General features: G+C 39.8%; 3 protein-coding genes across 3 annotated transcripts; 2 read left to right on the top strand and 1 right to left on the bottom strand.

The window, feature by feature from the left end:
* The first annotated feature begins 569 nt into the window (after positions 1-569).
* Positions 570-8,676, top strand: tbk1 (TANK-binding kinase 1). The gene is made up of 21 exons (XM_057323797.1): positions 570-701; positions 2,560-2,719; positions 2,862-3,002; positions 3,121-3,250; positions 3,323-3,504; positions 3,630-3,790; positions 3,863-3,973; positions 4,076-4,255; positions 4,347-4,543; positions 4,639-4,697; positions 4,808-4,899; positions 4,975-5,076; positions 5,175-5,253; positions 5,393-5,514; positions 5,597-5,673; positions 6,421-6,460; positions 6,546-6,647; positions 7,307-7,403; positions 7,495-7,595; positions 7,866-7,937; positions 8,098-8,676. Exons 2-21 carry the CDS (start codon positions 2,633-2,635, stop codon positions 8,147-8,149), a joined length of 2,184 nt encoding a protein of 727 aa, XP_057179780.1. The 5' UTR covers positions 570-701; positions 2,560-2,632; the 3' UTR covers positions 8,150-8,676.
* Positions 8,677-8,965: 289 nt separating this feature from the next.
* gpr19 (G protein-coupled receptor 19) lies at positions 8,966-12,873 on the top strand. Its single transcript, XM_057323798.1, has 2 exons — positions 8,966-9,223; positions 10,713-12,873. The coding sequence occupies exon 2, from the start codon at positions 10,738-10,740 to the stop codon at positions 11,998-12,000; it is 1,263 nt and encodes a 420-aa protein (XP_057179781.1). The 5' UTR covers positions 8,966-9,223; positions 10,713-10,737; the 3' UTR covers positions 12,001-12,873.
* A 171-nt stretch (positions 12,874-13,044) lies between these two features.
* On the bottom strand, positions 13,045-15,124 carry crebl2 (cAMP responsive element binding protein-like 2). Its single transcript, XM_057323800.1, has 3 exons — positions 14,936-15,124; positions 14,339-14,536; positions 13,045-14,265 (listed from the first exon to the last, which is right to left on the bottom strand). Exons 1-3 carry the CDS (start codon positions 14,948-14,950, stop codon positions 14,101-14,103), a joined length of 378 nt encoding a protein of 125 aa, XP_057179783.1. The 5' UTR covers positions 14,951-15,124; the 3' UTR covers positions 13,045-14,100.
* Positions 15,125-15,438: the final 314 nt, after the last annotated feature.

Raw genomic sequence — 15,438 nt, 5'->3', positions numbered from 1 at the left:
AACCACTGCCTTCTCATACATTGAATAAAAGTCAGGCTTTACAAAATAGTTGCGTTTGTATGATCTCGTTGGACACTGGTGTGCGCCTGGTTTGACGCTGCACTGTTAAATAAACAATGGCGCAAACAAGCGTCTCGTGGGCGTTTCTGGTTAAAGAACGTGTTTCTTAATGTGACAACTTAAAACCGACTGATGAAAATGCGGGACATTTGCGGGACAAGGGGTGAAAATGCTGTGCGGTACAACGCAAAGCGGGACGGGTGGTCACCCTATACTGCACCAAACTTAAAATTCACGAAGATAATCATTACTCATCTCTGTAAAAGAACATAAAGTATTACAATCAAAAATAAATATAATTCTAAAATGAAAGCTAAGACCAATTCACCAACTCATCTGCAGTGGTAGTTTGTTTGTTCTCATTTATTATGATCTTTACGGTTGTGTGTGAGCGCTGTCGCCATACAACACTACAGCGTACTGCGAACTGCTGTTGCATTTAGATAGCATGCTAAAGTATGCAACAATAAACGTTTCGGATGCTGTTTGGAGATGAGTACTGCATACTGCGCAGTATACACCGGAAATTGACAGGACATGCATACTACAGACAGGAGGAGTATGCCGGGTTTCTATTGAACAGCGTCTGTGGTTCATGTGATGAAAACACGGAAAGCGGAAGAGAATCTCGAGCTCTCGGGGTAAGAAAATAAAACACACTGACATTAAAAACATCGATTAGATATGAATCATAACTTCATGAGTAACGGTGTGCTCGTGTTGTTTATACTGATTGTGTATTACTGCTGTATTTACTTAAGTAAACCGACTTCAGGAGGGCCGATGCAGCGCTTAAATTCCAGTGTTTTTTATGACTTATTTTTAATGACTCATGTTAAGTGGATAATAATAATGTAATTTATTAATTAAAATCTCATTCTATTGAAAATAAAACGCGTAATTCTGTTATAAACTCATACTCAATGTAACGTACTTTCAGTTTCACTCGGTTCGATGTCACAATCACCCGTCCGGACACTTACATCCACACGATTCACTCTCGGATCTGGTTTTATTGTTTTTGGATAATTTTATTTTTGTTTCGTGCTACAATGACGCAAGTTTCACGCGCTGATGGGAAATTCCCGCAGATCTGTGACGTCACCCTGATTTCAAAACATTTATTATCATGTTCATCTTATTAAAATATATGTGATTTTGTTGTATTATTATTATTCACTTAAAACGGGAAACGTATGTTATTATCAAAGTGTTGATGATTGAATACTAATCAATGATTGCAGTGATAAATGTGAGTGTTGTACGGGAAACTGAAAGTTAAATTTAAGTGTTCAACGTGGCTGTAGATTTAGTTTGTTTATGAAACTGCACCATAAAGACTACTGCATGATAACATATCAATATATCTGATATAACATGATTCTTGTTAACTGATTTTAATTTTTATGTTGTATTTGCTGATTAAATGTGATGCTGAGGAATAAGTAATTTAAGTAACCAAGGATTTAGTGAGAGCCAGGCGGGGGTGGGGGGGGGTTGTATCGGATTCTTCAGTCGGGCGCAGTTGCTCTCCACCGACTGCGCTGATGAAAAGTATGATGGGAAACAACTTGCTGACGACACAGCTTAAATGCTCATAGGGCGAGAATGTCAGCTGATATCTTTTTTCTTAAGTGTTCCATTAATAAGTCAATTAACTGAAGTAGCCTAGGTTTTGAGATCTATATGTGGAAAAAACACCTATGTGAAATATATAGTCCTCATAACCACCTTGATGTAAAAGCAGTGGCAATTCAATTGCATATATTTCATCTAATAAATTCAAAACAAGAAATATAATTTATATTATCGAATAAGTCTAACAAAATTCCAGCTTTTTATTATTTGCTTTTGACATCATTTTTAAATATTGTCCCAAATAATTCTTAAATACTACAAACAATTAAAAAAATACATTTGGGAATTAAATTCTTAGCTAACAAAAGTAAGTTATTAATATATTTTTTAAAAAGTTTGACCTCCTTTTCAACAGTTTCCATATTACATTTTTTATAAACGACATGTTAAATTCACAACATTTTACTCATTTAACCACAATTATTGCACTTTGTCCAGGAAAAATATGCCCTGAAAAAATAGGGTCTGTTTTATGGAAAGAGTTACAGAATTTACACAATATAGGAACTCCCCAGAACGATAAATATCACATACAATTTTGAAATGTATTTTTTTGGGGGATAAACTGGAAACTTGAAATCGGAGGTTCTAAGTTTAAGCATTCGTTTGTTAAAGACCATATCTAAATTCTTTTGTACAGCCTTGACATGGTTGAGAGTTTGTCTAATATATGATTTAGAACATTTCTCACTTTTAAACTCAGTTGGCCCAAGAAAAATGCGATAAAAAACGTGAACGCGATCTATTCCATTGCTAACGTTTCCAGTCGACTCGACAGCGCGATTTGGGAAGTGTCCGTCTTGCCTGCGCTCTTTTCACTCCTCCCCTTACTGCAGCCGCCTACTCTCGTCTTCTTTTCAGGCGAGGCAAGGTGCATCTCAAACAAGCCTAGGGATTCGTATGGTCACGTGCTTCAGGTGAATCTACAGACGTCATGCAGAGTACTTCAAACTACCTGTGGCTGATGTCAGACCTGCTGGGTCAGGGAGCCACAGCAAATGTGTACCGCGGTAGACACAAGGTAACTGTGTTTTGTACACAATAATAAAGATTTGATGTGTCACAGTGTTTGTCATCTGAAATCATGCGTTACACACACACTACTAACATCATGATTAAATCTCTCTCTCTCTCTCTCTCTCTCTCTTTCTCTCTCTCTGTAGAAAACGGGTGACCTTTTTGCTGTCAAAGTTTTCAACAATCTGAGTTTTCTGCGTCCTCTGGACGTCCAGATGAGGGAGTTTGAGGTTTTAAAGAAGTTAAACCACAAAAACATTGTGAAGCTCTTCGCTGTGGAGGAGGAGGTGAGTCTTCAGATCACACACCCACACACTAATGTATATCTAATCTTCAGTGCGTGTTGTTCTGATTCACACAATCACAGTAATGTGTAATGTAATGAATTTCTTTCTCATGTGTCAGTCAAACACTCGTCATAAGGTGTTGGTGATGGAGTATTGTCCCTGTGGCAGTTTATACACCGTGCTGGAGGAGCCCACAAATGCTTACGGCCTCCCAGAGGACGAGTTCCTCATCGTTCTGCAGGACGTTGGTAATACATCAGTCTGTGGTTTCAGTCACGTGTGTGTCAGGTGTGTGTTATTAACACGGACGTGTGTCTCAGTGGCAGGAATGAATCATCTCCGTGAGTACGGAATCGTCCATCGCGACATCAAGCCGGGAAACATCATGCGTGTGATTGGAGAGGATGGACGCTCCGTCTATAAACTGACTGACTTCGGAGCTGCACGCGAGCTTGATGACGACGAGCAGTTCGTGTCGCTCTACGGCACTGAGGAATATCTGGTGAGATGAGGATTATGGGTAATCTGTGGTGTTGTAAAAAACGCAGCTGTCTTTGTATGATTTTGAGGAGAACTCTTGATATGAGTGTTTTTATCCATGTGTGTATGTGTTTGTGTGTTGTACAGCATCCAGACATGTATGAGCGAGCTGTGTTGAGAAAAGACCATCAGAAGAAATATGGAGCTACGGTGGATTTGTGGAGCATCGGTGTGACGTTCTACCACGCGGCCACAGGCAGTCTGCCGTTCAGACCATTTGAAGGACCTCGCAGAAATAAAGAAGTCATGTAAGACTGAGAGCTCACATCGCCTCTGTGTGTCACGTGTGATTATTACAAGTATGTTTGTGTCGTCCGCAGGTATAAGATCATCACAGAGAAACCTTCAGGTGCCATCTCAGGACATCAGAAGTTTGAGAACGGAAAGATCGAGTGGAGCACAGAGATGCCTGTGTCCTGTAGTGTGTCAAAGTGAGTTGAGAGAAAAACATTCACATGCTCAATCACTGCTGTCACTTATTACATTCTCTCTCTCTCTCTCTCTCTCTCTCTCTCTCTCTCTGTGTGTGTCAGAGGTCTTCAGAGTCTCCTCACGCCTGTGCTGGCAAACATTCTCGAAGCCGATCAGGAGAAGTGTTGGGGTTTTGATCAGTTCTTTGCTGAAACCAGTGACATTTTACACCGTATGGTGATTTATGTGTTCAGTCTGCAGCAAGCCACTCTTCACCACATCTACATCCACACATACAACACGTAAGTCCACACGCAACAACAGCCTCAATTTCAAAATATAATTTCCTGTTCTGTCTTTGATTTGTTTGTATGTTGTTACTTGTTTGTTCAGAGCAAATCTGTTTCAGGAACTTCTGTTCAGACGGACCAACATAACTCCATCACATCAGGATTTCCTCTATGAGGGCCAGCGTCTCGTTCTCGACCCAAACCGGCAAGCACAGACCTTCCCCAAGACCAGCAGAGACAATCCCATTATGCTCCTGAGCAGAGACCCGGTGAACACCGTTGGACTGCTGTTTGAAGATCGTCAGTATTACACCTCATTATTAACACAAACAGCATCAGTCTCTTGTGATGATTCTGCTGCAGATGATAATAACATTGATCATGTGTGTTTGCAGCCTGTCCACCTAAAGTTCAGCCCCGGTATGATCTGGATTTGGATGCCAGCTATGCAAAGGTGAGACATTACAGATCTCAGTTCAAGCTTTACTGCGTGTGACGTTACAGTGAGGAAACATCTTGATGAAATAGGCATCGTGTGTGTAACGTGTGTGTGTTTGTGCGCAGACGTTTGCAGGTGATGTGGGATATCTGTGGAAGACATCAGACTCTCTGCTCCTCTATCAGGAGCTGGTGAGAAAAGGCGTCAGAGGATTGATGTGAGTTGATGAATGACACGAGATGAAGTGACGAAAGAGTCGCTCTGTCTCACGCTGTGATGATGTGTGTTTCAGTGAGCTGATCAGAGATGAGTACAGTGAGACGACACACAAGAAGAGTGAACTGATCCACATGTGTAATAACTGCAGTCAGACGCTGGAGAAAGCCGAGCAGCTGTGAGACACACACACACTCACACACACACACACACACACACACACAGAGATCAGACACACACATGATGATGATGATGATGATGATGTGTGTGTTTCAGGTGTGAGGCGCTGATGCAGGGGAACATGGTCTCAGCAGAATATGATGAAATCAGAGACATGAGGAAGAAGGTGATGAGGGTGAGATCTTCACTTATTCTCTATGACAAACTGTGAGCTCTGTTATGTTTGCTGCGTATCACATGTGTATGTGTATGGATGATGATTTGGTGATGTTAATGCAGACAGTCATCACAGTGACGCTCTGATCTGTGTTCAGCTGTCCAGCTCTTTAGCTTCAATGGAGCAAACGCTTCAGGACATCAGCAATATGTTCCTGTCAGGAGGAACGCTGACAGACACTTGGACACAACAAGTGGGAACTCACCCAGAGGACAGAAAGTGAGTCTGCGTGTTTCTGTTAACACGCAAGTGTGTAACATGTAGTTGTGTGTCAGTCAGACTGATTGTGTTTGTCATGTAGTGTGGAGAAGATCAAAGTTCTGCTGGACGCCATCAGCAGCATCTATCAGCAATTCAAGAAAGACAAAGCAGAGAGACGTGAGTCTGAACCTCATTCATCTGATTCAACAACAGACTGATTCATTATCGTTCTTCTGATTCATCAACACTCTGATTCATTATCATTCTTCTGATTCTAAAACACACTGATTCATTATCAATCTTCTGATTCTAAAACACACTGATTCATTATCAATCTTCTGATTCATCAACACACTGATTCATTATCAACCTTCTGATTCATCAACACACTGATTCATTATCAATCTTCTGATTCTGAAACACACTGATTCATTATCATTCTTTTGATTCATCAACACACTGATTCATTATCAATCTTGTGATACATCAACACACTGATTCATTATCAATCTTCTGATTCATCAACACACTTATTCATTATCAATCTTCTGATTCATCAACACACTGATTCATTATCAATCTTCTGATTCATCAACACACTGATTCATTATCAATCTTCTGATTAATTATCAATCTTCTGATTCTAAAACACACTGATTCATTATCATTCTTCTGATTCATAAAGACACTGATTCATTATCAATCTTCTAATTCTAAAACACACTGATTCATTAATAATCTGCTGATTCTTAAACACACTGATTCATTATCATTCTTCTGATTCATCAAGATACTGATTCATTATCAATATTCTGATTCTAAAACACACTGATTCATTATCAAAATTCTGATTTTGAAACACACAGATTCATTATCAATCTTCTAATTCTGGGATGTTGTGTTAAATGTTTCTTTCTTCTGCAGGTTTGCCTTATAATGAAGAACAGATTCACAAGTTTGACAAGTGAGTTTGTGTTGTCCTGTACCCGTCTGAAACGTTGCAGCAGTGTTTCTGAAATCTGAGCTGAATCTCTCTCTCTGTTCCACAGACAGAAGCTGGTTCTTCACGCCACTAAAGCCCGAGCGCTCTTCACAGATGAATGTGCCATGAAATATCGCCTCTTCATCTCTAAGAGTGAAGAATGGATGAAGTAAGATCTCAAACCGACTTTCACTAGATCAGATTAATTTTAAAGGTTCTAGAGGAGAACAGATCATTTTCTCTTTTTTGCAGTTACACTGATCTGATTGATTGATGTGTGTTTTTCATTTGACCATGGTTAAGACCGTTGGAAAAAAACATGGTTTTGTTTTTTGCTTTAGCACAATAGATGATATAACGCAAACGTTCAGTTTAACAGTCATGTGAGAGTCTCAGTGGCTCCTCTGTTCTGTTGCCATGGAAACTGGGATGGAGATTTTTGGATGATAATATTGCTGAAGGATGTCATCAGAGACGGCTCTGTGTGTGTATGTGTGACCAAATGTAAATAATAATGAATGAATAATAACCTGACATCAGCTGCATTGTTTGTATCAGCCTGCGGTTCCCACAATGCAAAGCGAGTATTAAATCAAAAATGTGTTTATTTTTAATTAGCTCAGTATAAAAACAATGACAGGTCCTCAGAAAGATACCAAAACAAACATGAGTGTGTGATGTTTATTATGATATTGATGCTGTTATTCAGTGTGTTGTTACTTCTATGATTTGCCGCTACGTTGTTTCCTCGCCTCCTGTAAGTTGCTTCGGATAAATGCGTCTGCTTAATGCCTAATTGTAAATGTGTTGTAATGGATGTTGTCACAGAAAGGTTCATCATGTGAGGAAACATCTTCTGTCTCTGACGGCTCAGTTCAGCGGTATGGAACAGGAAGTGGATCTGCTCATGCAGCGTGTGTATAAGGTGTGTAAACAGGATATGGTCTCTGTTGTGTTTACTTCAGGCTGTATGACACACACATTCTAACAGACTCCCCGTGTGTGTGTTTGTGTAGCTGTTGGATCAGTTACCTCAGAAGATGGTACCCATGACGTCTGGTGGAATGAAGCCGCAGGCGTATCTTAGTCCCAGCACACTAGTGGAGATGACGCTCGGGTCAGTTCAGTGATGACATCACACGTCTCATTAATGGCTCGTGTATTCTCCTCAAGTGCTCTGATCAGATCTGGGAAGATTAGTCATAAGACTTGTATGAAAACAATCTGACAAACATTTCAACTTGTTTGAATGTTTAAACCAGCAATTTCCCCCAAAATTTTTATCTCTCATCAACGTCTTTGATCACTTGACTAGCCATGAAAACGGGATTGTTAGATTTAGTGTACATGTATCATGAACTAATAATGACAGACGTCTGGATTGCAGGATGAAGAAACTGAAAGAGGAGATGGAGGGAGTGGTGAAAGAGTTGGCAGAGAATAATCTGTTCCTGGAGAGGTGATTTTATTTCAGTTGCTCATTTAGAAAACACACAAACACAAACAACTGTTGTGCTGTTGAACTAAATGATTATTCATGAGGATTTACATGGCAAGATGAATAAGTGGCATGTTAGATGTTATTGAGTGATTCTAGTTTGTGTAATTGTGTGTTTCAGGTTCGGTACACTGACGGTTGATGGAGGGATCAGGAATGTGGATCGGATGTGACCGCTCTCATCTGACTGTAGATTCTTCATCACATCTGTTAGCTCTCTGTACATATGAATAGAATGTAAATACACATGGGAGACTCACTTTCTTTATTACATCATGACTATTTTCCATCTGTCTTGCTTTTATTTTCATTTATGTTACATTATATAACTTCAGACGTATGATCATCAGACAGTTTCTCTTGTGTTCATGAAGTTTGGGTGAATGATGGCTTCACGTACTGCTGTCATTCCATCAATGGCTTGAATTATGAATAGATGTTAAAGACAAGTGATTGTCTCTTTAAACGTGCATTAAAGAGCAGCGCTCACAGAATTTTGTAGTTGTACATGGACTTCTCTACACATAATGCTTTGCTTTTATTCACACAAAGGGCTCCACCAGCAAAGAATCCGCCACAAACAGAAGAAAACGTGTGTGTGTATGTGTGTTTGAATTAATTATATTTGAGGAGACTAAAATCTGCAGAAGAATAAAATCTCCTGAAAATAAACGTGTGTGGCACAGTTTTTGATGTATATATATTAAACAAAATGAAGGTTAAAGTCACGAAGCTCGAATCAGACACTTTAAATTCATCAGACTCAGAAACAGTCACGTGTGTGCGTCACGCCACGAGAGGGCGCTCTGTTTTTTAACGTTATAAATTGAAATAATTTTATGCTGTCAAATATTCTCTTAAACATCAACCCTAACAATCAATTTCCATAATAAATCAATATAGATTATTCTGTCTTTATATTGATTGATCTTCATGTTTTATTTATTTAAAAGAATAATAAAAGGGTGACATTAAACGTAGAGACGCTGAGTGTTGCTGCACGCGAGCGTTAGTGTAGCTCATGAATATTCACGAAGCGGATAGATACTGGAGCGTGACGTTACGGCTCGGGTCTGATATGATTTCTGGAGTCTGATGTGGACGAATATGAATGTGATGAGGATTGTGTCGAGTGGATGATGTAGTTGATTTCTGACGGATGATAAACGGATAAATGTGAATTAATCATGTTCATGAGCCGATGATGGAGAAAGAAGAAACTGATCGGAGAACAGCAGAGATCTAAGGTACGAACGATCTGATTTCTTTTGTCTGACAGGAATTATATTGACAGTGTATATGATCAGATTATTGGAGTGTTTGATCATTATTATGAGACACATTCAGAGGCCTCGCGACATTCACATTCAACACAACATAGCGCATGTCATCTTTATAAACATTTAGAGTGGAAATCTACTGTTCATTTTAGGTCATAATGTTTACATTGTGTTACAGAAACAATTATTTTTGACATTTACATCAGATATTTAATATAAGTATTTATATAAAAAAATAGAATCATATTAAATTAATTGTGTGTGTGTGTGTGTGCGTGTGTGTGTGTGTGTGTGTGTGTGTGTTTACAGGACGAAATGTCCCCACACTGATGGTAGTCCTACACTGGCGATTTAATACATTTAAAATTATGTTTATTTAAAAATGTAAAAAGTGCATAAAGGTTTGTGTGATGGTTTGTGGTTACAATAATCAGTTAAATACAGTAAATAATACAGTATAAAAGTATAAATAATACAGTATAAAAGCCTGTCAATGTGTGCATGTTTCTTGAATCTCAGAGTGAAACACAGACAGCAGAAGATCAGCTGATGTTGTCAAGGGTTCATGAATTCAACACACACACTCACAAATTTCCCCAGAGTGAACACAATACTGACATCAGCATATGACACACACAGAGTTGTGTTAATGAATGTCTGTGGAGGTTTGTGTCTCTTGTGGCTGTAATAGAATATCTGAGATCTGCAGAAGCTCGAATACTCATCTGACGCATGTCTGTTCACTTAGAATTTATAAACACACACACACACACACACACACACACACACACACACACACACACACACACACACACACACACACACACACACACANTTAAACCGAATGGTCTCGTAATGCTGGTATGTAAACCTGAAAATTGGTCTCATAAACCACATATGCCAACACACACACACACACACACACACACACAGGTCGTGAGGTGACAGGAGTCCTGATACAGCCTTACACAAGGATTCATTGTTATCACCATGGAAACATGTTTGGATGCGCTCGTCTCGGACAAAAGATGGGCATGCAGGTTGGGTTTGATAAACTGTTGATAGATCTGATAGATCCTTGCCGACAACGACAAAAGTGATTAGCTCTGATAGATTATATTATCTTGTTGGTATTGATCCAAAGTAATATCGTAGTGTTATTACATTGTGTTATCACGATGATGTAACTATCCTAATAGGGAAGAACAGCGGCAGGAGAAGAAGTGATAACAGAATAAAATGAGCAAAGTTTATTTGGGTTTCCAGTAAGAACAATAAGAAATGAAATATAATGCAAATGTATGTCAAATGAGTTTTATCATCTCTAGATGATCATCACACACACCCAGAGGTTTCTTTTGAGGTCCTACGATCTATGAAACCTCTTGACTTTTGTCGTTGTGTAGAGGAGAATGTTGTTGAGTGATTGTTTAACTGAAGGTGTGTTGTGTTTCAGCTGTGATCTGAGCGCAGGAGGGAAGATGGTGTTTCTTCTGTCTGTGGAGGGTGTACAGCCCTCTTTCCACTCATCCCTCGTCTTCTACCCCACCATCAACCACTCTGACAGAAACGATTCGTCCACCCCGCCCGCTGCCGTCCTCTGCCGTCTGGATGGCCCGTCCTCCTCTTCCTCGCAGATCAATGGCTCTCTGACCTCATACGATCTGAGCCCTGCTGAGGTGATGCTTCTCGGGCTGATCTTTGGCATCTTCTGGGTGATATCAGTTCTGGGCAACTCTCTGGTTTGTCTGGTGATCCATCGCAGTCGCAGAACCCAATCCACTACCAACTATTTTGTGGTGTCGATGGCTTGCGCGGATCTGTTGTTGAGTCTGGCGTGCGCTCCCTTCATTCTGCTGCAGGTGTCTGCGGGTCACTGGCCTCTGACCGTTGGCGCGTGCAAAGCTGTGCGTTACCTGCAGCATTTGTGCCCCGGTGTTCAAGTCTACGTGCTTCTGTCCATCTGCGTCGACCGTTTCTACACCATCGTGTACCCTTTGAGCTTCAAAGTGTCACGCGAGAAGGCCAAACGGATGATTCTGGCATCTTGGCTCTTCGACGCTGCTTTCGTGTCTCCGTGCCTGTTCTTCTACGGATCTACGCCGTCTCCGGACCACTGTGACTTTTTCCTGCCCCACTCCTGGGACGGGGTGGCGTACGCGGTGGTTCATCTGCTCTTCGGGTTCCTGGTGCCGGCGCTTCTCATCGTGTCTTTCTACCAGAGGGTGGTCCGATACATCTGGAGGATCGGCACGGACGGTCGCACGGTACGCAGAACCATGAACATCGTCCCCAGAACTAAAGTCAAAACCATCAAGATGTTCCTGATGCTCAACGTGATGTTTCTTCTCAGCTCGATGCCGTTTTACGTAGCTCAGCTCTGGCATCCCGCAGCCGTGTCAGGCCCCAGCAGACAGGGGGCGCTGTTTTTCATCGCCGTGGTCTGGATCTCCTTCAGCTCCACGGCTTGCAAGCCCACGCTCTACTCCGTGTACAACGCCAACTTCAGACGTGGCATGCGGGAAACTTTCTGCATGTCCTCCATGAAGTGTTACCGTAGTAACGCGTACACCATCACGGCAAGCTCGCGAATAGCTAAAAAGAACTACGTCGGGGTGGTTGATATTCCTGTGCCGGAAAAGACCCTCATCAAAGACTCGGTTTATGACACTTTTGACCGAGAAGCAAAGGAGAAGAAATTAGCCTGGCCTATCAGCACCAACCCACCAAACACTTTTGTATAAAGAGTCTCGCACACGGGCTCATGTTCATGTTCTGTGTGTGTTTGTGTCATCATTACAGAGTTTAAGATTGTTGACATGGGATGAGAATTAAGTTTCACTGACATGAGCGAGTCAGACTAAAGAAATTCACAAAATCCATCGATACTTTTGTTTGTGCTCTTTGTGATGTAAGTTCCTGGAGGTTGACGTCATCAAGAAACACTATTCACCCTTTTATATATTAACAATATTCAGAAGAAAACATCTGAAGTATGAATTGTTGAATGCCATTTTTGTGTCAGTGAAATAATTTCATGTTCACTTCATCAGGATATTGCTAGAAAATCATTTCCATAATTTACGTTTTATAATGTACATGTAGACGGCATAATAGAAACAATCCAGTATCACTTGGTGCTAACAGATGATGATGGAGAATACACAAACATCCTCATAATCCTGAAAGCTCTTGTTCTGTGGTTTTCTAATGGTCTGGTATGTGTTAATGTAAGACACACACACACACGTCTGGTTTACTATCTCCGTGGAGACAGTCCATAGGCGTAATGTTTTGTATACTGTACAAACGGTATATTCTATCCCCTATCCCTAAACCTAAAGATCATAGAACACTTTTTGCATTTTTAGATTTTTAAAAAATATTGTTCTGTACAATTTATAAGCTTTTTTGCCACGGTGACACGAGTCCCCATGTGTTGGTGTGCATTCAGGTTTAGGTCCCCACCGCGATATACAAACATGAACACACACACACACACGTGTTTTTGTGCCTGTAGTTACAGATCAGCTGTTTCTCATTGTTATCTGTGATGTTTATGATGCAGACAATGTCATTTTACAATTAAACTTTCTGAATATCTGACATCTGTTGTTTTTCTCAAGTTTGCTGATGGCATCCAGACACACTGAAGACAAAGACTTTCACTTATGACATGATTCAATATTAGAATAAAAAATGTAGCAGATTCCTACAAACTGGGCATCCTCACAGAACAATGATTTCCCTTCAGTCTCATCCATTTTATTAAGAAGTTTAGAAAAGCAACATCTCTTTTCAAAAAGCCACATGATAACAAGATCATTCATGCCATGAGTTATATGCTTCTATTTTATACACAAGTTAGATTTTCTAGAACAAAAAATGAGTGACAGATAAAGGTGGGACGTGTTTATATCATACACAAGATCACAAAACAACTGCAAAGCAACATTGGTAACATGACCATGTTTAGAACTATTTCAGCATTATCTTCAACGAAGACCAGTTTACATTTCATCTATGTCATATAAAAATATCTATCTCTAAACTATGCCAAAGACAACAGATTGTGTTCATGTGAAATGAAACTACATGTTCGACATGATTTAGCTTAAACACAGTCAAACAATCCAGAGTTATTAAACTTGAAATGAAAACAAAGCGAAAGTAAAACATTTGGGCAGATAACAACAATCATTCAATAATTTTCTAATTCAGTTAAGAGCTTTTTTTTACTAGTTTTCATTGTCAAATAACAAACAAAAAGCAAAAAATGAATATAAAGATAATGAAGTACGAGCAGAGTAAAAGAGGAGCTTTAAAGGAAAGTGCATTTAAGGTTCAGTTAATGAAATAAATACAACAAACAATTATTCCTCCCGAGTCCCGACACACCACCTCAATTTACACAAGAGCCAAAAACAAGTGCTATGCGTTGAATTCTTCAATTTTTTTAAAGTGCAAAAGGCCTATCAAGTCAACATAGTGTTCTTATCTCTGAAGGTTTTATGGTGTGACATTTAATCCCAATCGCTAGAAAAGATTCTGTCATTTATCTCGTGTATATAAACCTTCCTGTCTCCATTGACTTTGTGAATGTTGAAACCTTAAATATTTGGAAGCAGAAAGATTCCACATGAAATATATAAAGGAAGACAACGTCACACCACATAAATATTCAATTAATGTCAGATAAATGTGAATGATCCTTTCTGAATCCTTTCATAAGATATGAAACATCACATTACCAAACACATAAAAACACTGTGTCCACATTCAATACTGTTTACACACGTTTATCATTCTCTAGAACTGATCCGTGTCCTCTGACCGCGTATTGATTACGGTGCCATCTTGTTCTGGCCGGTTCCTGTGGAGCTGAATTTGCTGTATTTGGGTATTTTGGTGCCGGAGCTCTGTGGTGGCTTCTGGTCGTCTCCGGTTAAAAGAGCTTTAATTTCCGATGGTATTTTCCCCTGATCCATGGCCAAACACCACTGCTTATACTGAAGACAACAGCACATCAAACACACATCATCAAACACATCATCATCATCATGTGAACAGAGAGGTGTTTACCATCTCCAGCTCCTCTCTCAGGGCACAGATGGCTCTCTCTTTACTGGATACCAGTTCCTCCAGATACTGGTAACGCAGTTTCTTCCTGGCACGACACTCACGTGCGCTCTGTCTGCTTCTCTCCAGTTTGGCCTTCAGGTCGATCTTGGCAGGTTTACGCCCGCGTTTACCAGGTTTCTTTACTTTACCACCAACCATCTGAAAACCACAAGAGATGCTCACACTAAATGTGCTGTTTCAACTCTTAAACACTGAAATGATTAGGTATGGAAACTATTTCTATACTATACTTTTGTTGCTCATGTCTACTGTCTGTATTAATATGTGTTTACTGTGAAGCTACTACAGAAATAAACTTGAATTAAATGAAAATAATATGAACACGACAAGGTACTGAATGATTGTCATGTTTTCTGTACTACAGTAACGTTACTAACAAGAACACAATTAACAGTACAATGTTCAAAACAAGGTACATTATTATATCCTTTCAATAATAAATAACTTTTTTTACAGTTAGTAAAAGTGAAGGTTAGTAAAAGATGAAGGTAGAATGTTAAGTAGTGTTTATATGATTGTTATATAACGTTAACTCACCTTGCTGTCATCCATTACGTGTCGTGTTGTGAACGCTGATCTGTTGTCGTGTTCTGATGGTCGAGCATAAAACTTTCATCGATTATAAACTCAGATTAAGATGATTTTTCATCGATACTGCAGCTGAAGCGACTGTGTTTTTAGCCCAATGCTAGGAGTGCTCTTCCGCTTCTGACGCACGTGACATACACTGCGCGCACTGCATGATGGGCTGTGTAGTCTTCTTCATATTCATATGCAAAACATTTAAAACTCAAAATATTTAACAATTTTCACTTAACCGAATCTCAAAAAGTGTACCAGAGCAAAATAAATAAATAAATAAAAACGAAAAAATAAATGCAGAAGTTCATAGACATTGATGTTGAGTAAACATGATGTTGTGCTCAACTACAGCGTCCTCAAGCGGATGAGATCAGAACCATAACTCTTTTCTTTACGTTAAGGCTAAAATACACTACAAGAGGACTTTTGCTCAGATTTCAGTCTGGACTTGTTGCAGA

This window comes from Triplophysa rosa, linkage group LG24, assembly GCF_024868665.1.
Source record: "Triplophysa rosa linkage group LG24, Trosa_1v2, whole genome shotgun sequence".
Lineage (NCBI taxonomy): Eukaryota > Metazoa > Chordata > Actinopteri > Cypriniformes > Nemacheilidae > Triplophysa > Triplophysa rosa.
This window is presented reverse-complemented; position numbering and strand designations above follow the sequence as displayed.

Excerpts from the sequence above, each read along its gene's own strand:
- tbk1 (XM_057323797.1), top strand. The coding sequence starts at position 2,633 with ATGCAGAGTACTTCAAACTACCTGTGGCTGATGTCAGACCTGCTGGGT. Across the intron at positions 7,404-7,494 it reads TCATGCAGCGTGTGTATAAG|CTGTTGGATCAGTTACCTCA; the intron begins GTGTGTAAACAG and ends GTGTTTGTGTAG. Across the intron at positions 7,596-7,865 it reads CTAGTGGAGATGACGCTCGG|GATGAAGAAACTGAAAGAGG; the intron begins GTCAGTTCAGTG and ends TCTGGATTGCAG.
- gpr19 (XM_057323798.1), top strand. The coding sequence starts at position 10,738 with ATGGTGTTTCTTCTGTCTGTGGAGGGTGTACAGCCCTCTTTCCACTCA.
- crebl2 (XM_057323800.1), bottom strand. Across the intron at positions 14,266-14,338 it reads TGAGAGAGGAGCTGGAGATG|TATAAGCAGTGGTGTTTGGC; the intron begins GTAAACACCTCT and ends TGTTGTCTTCAG.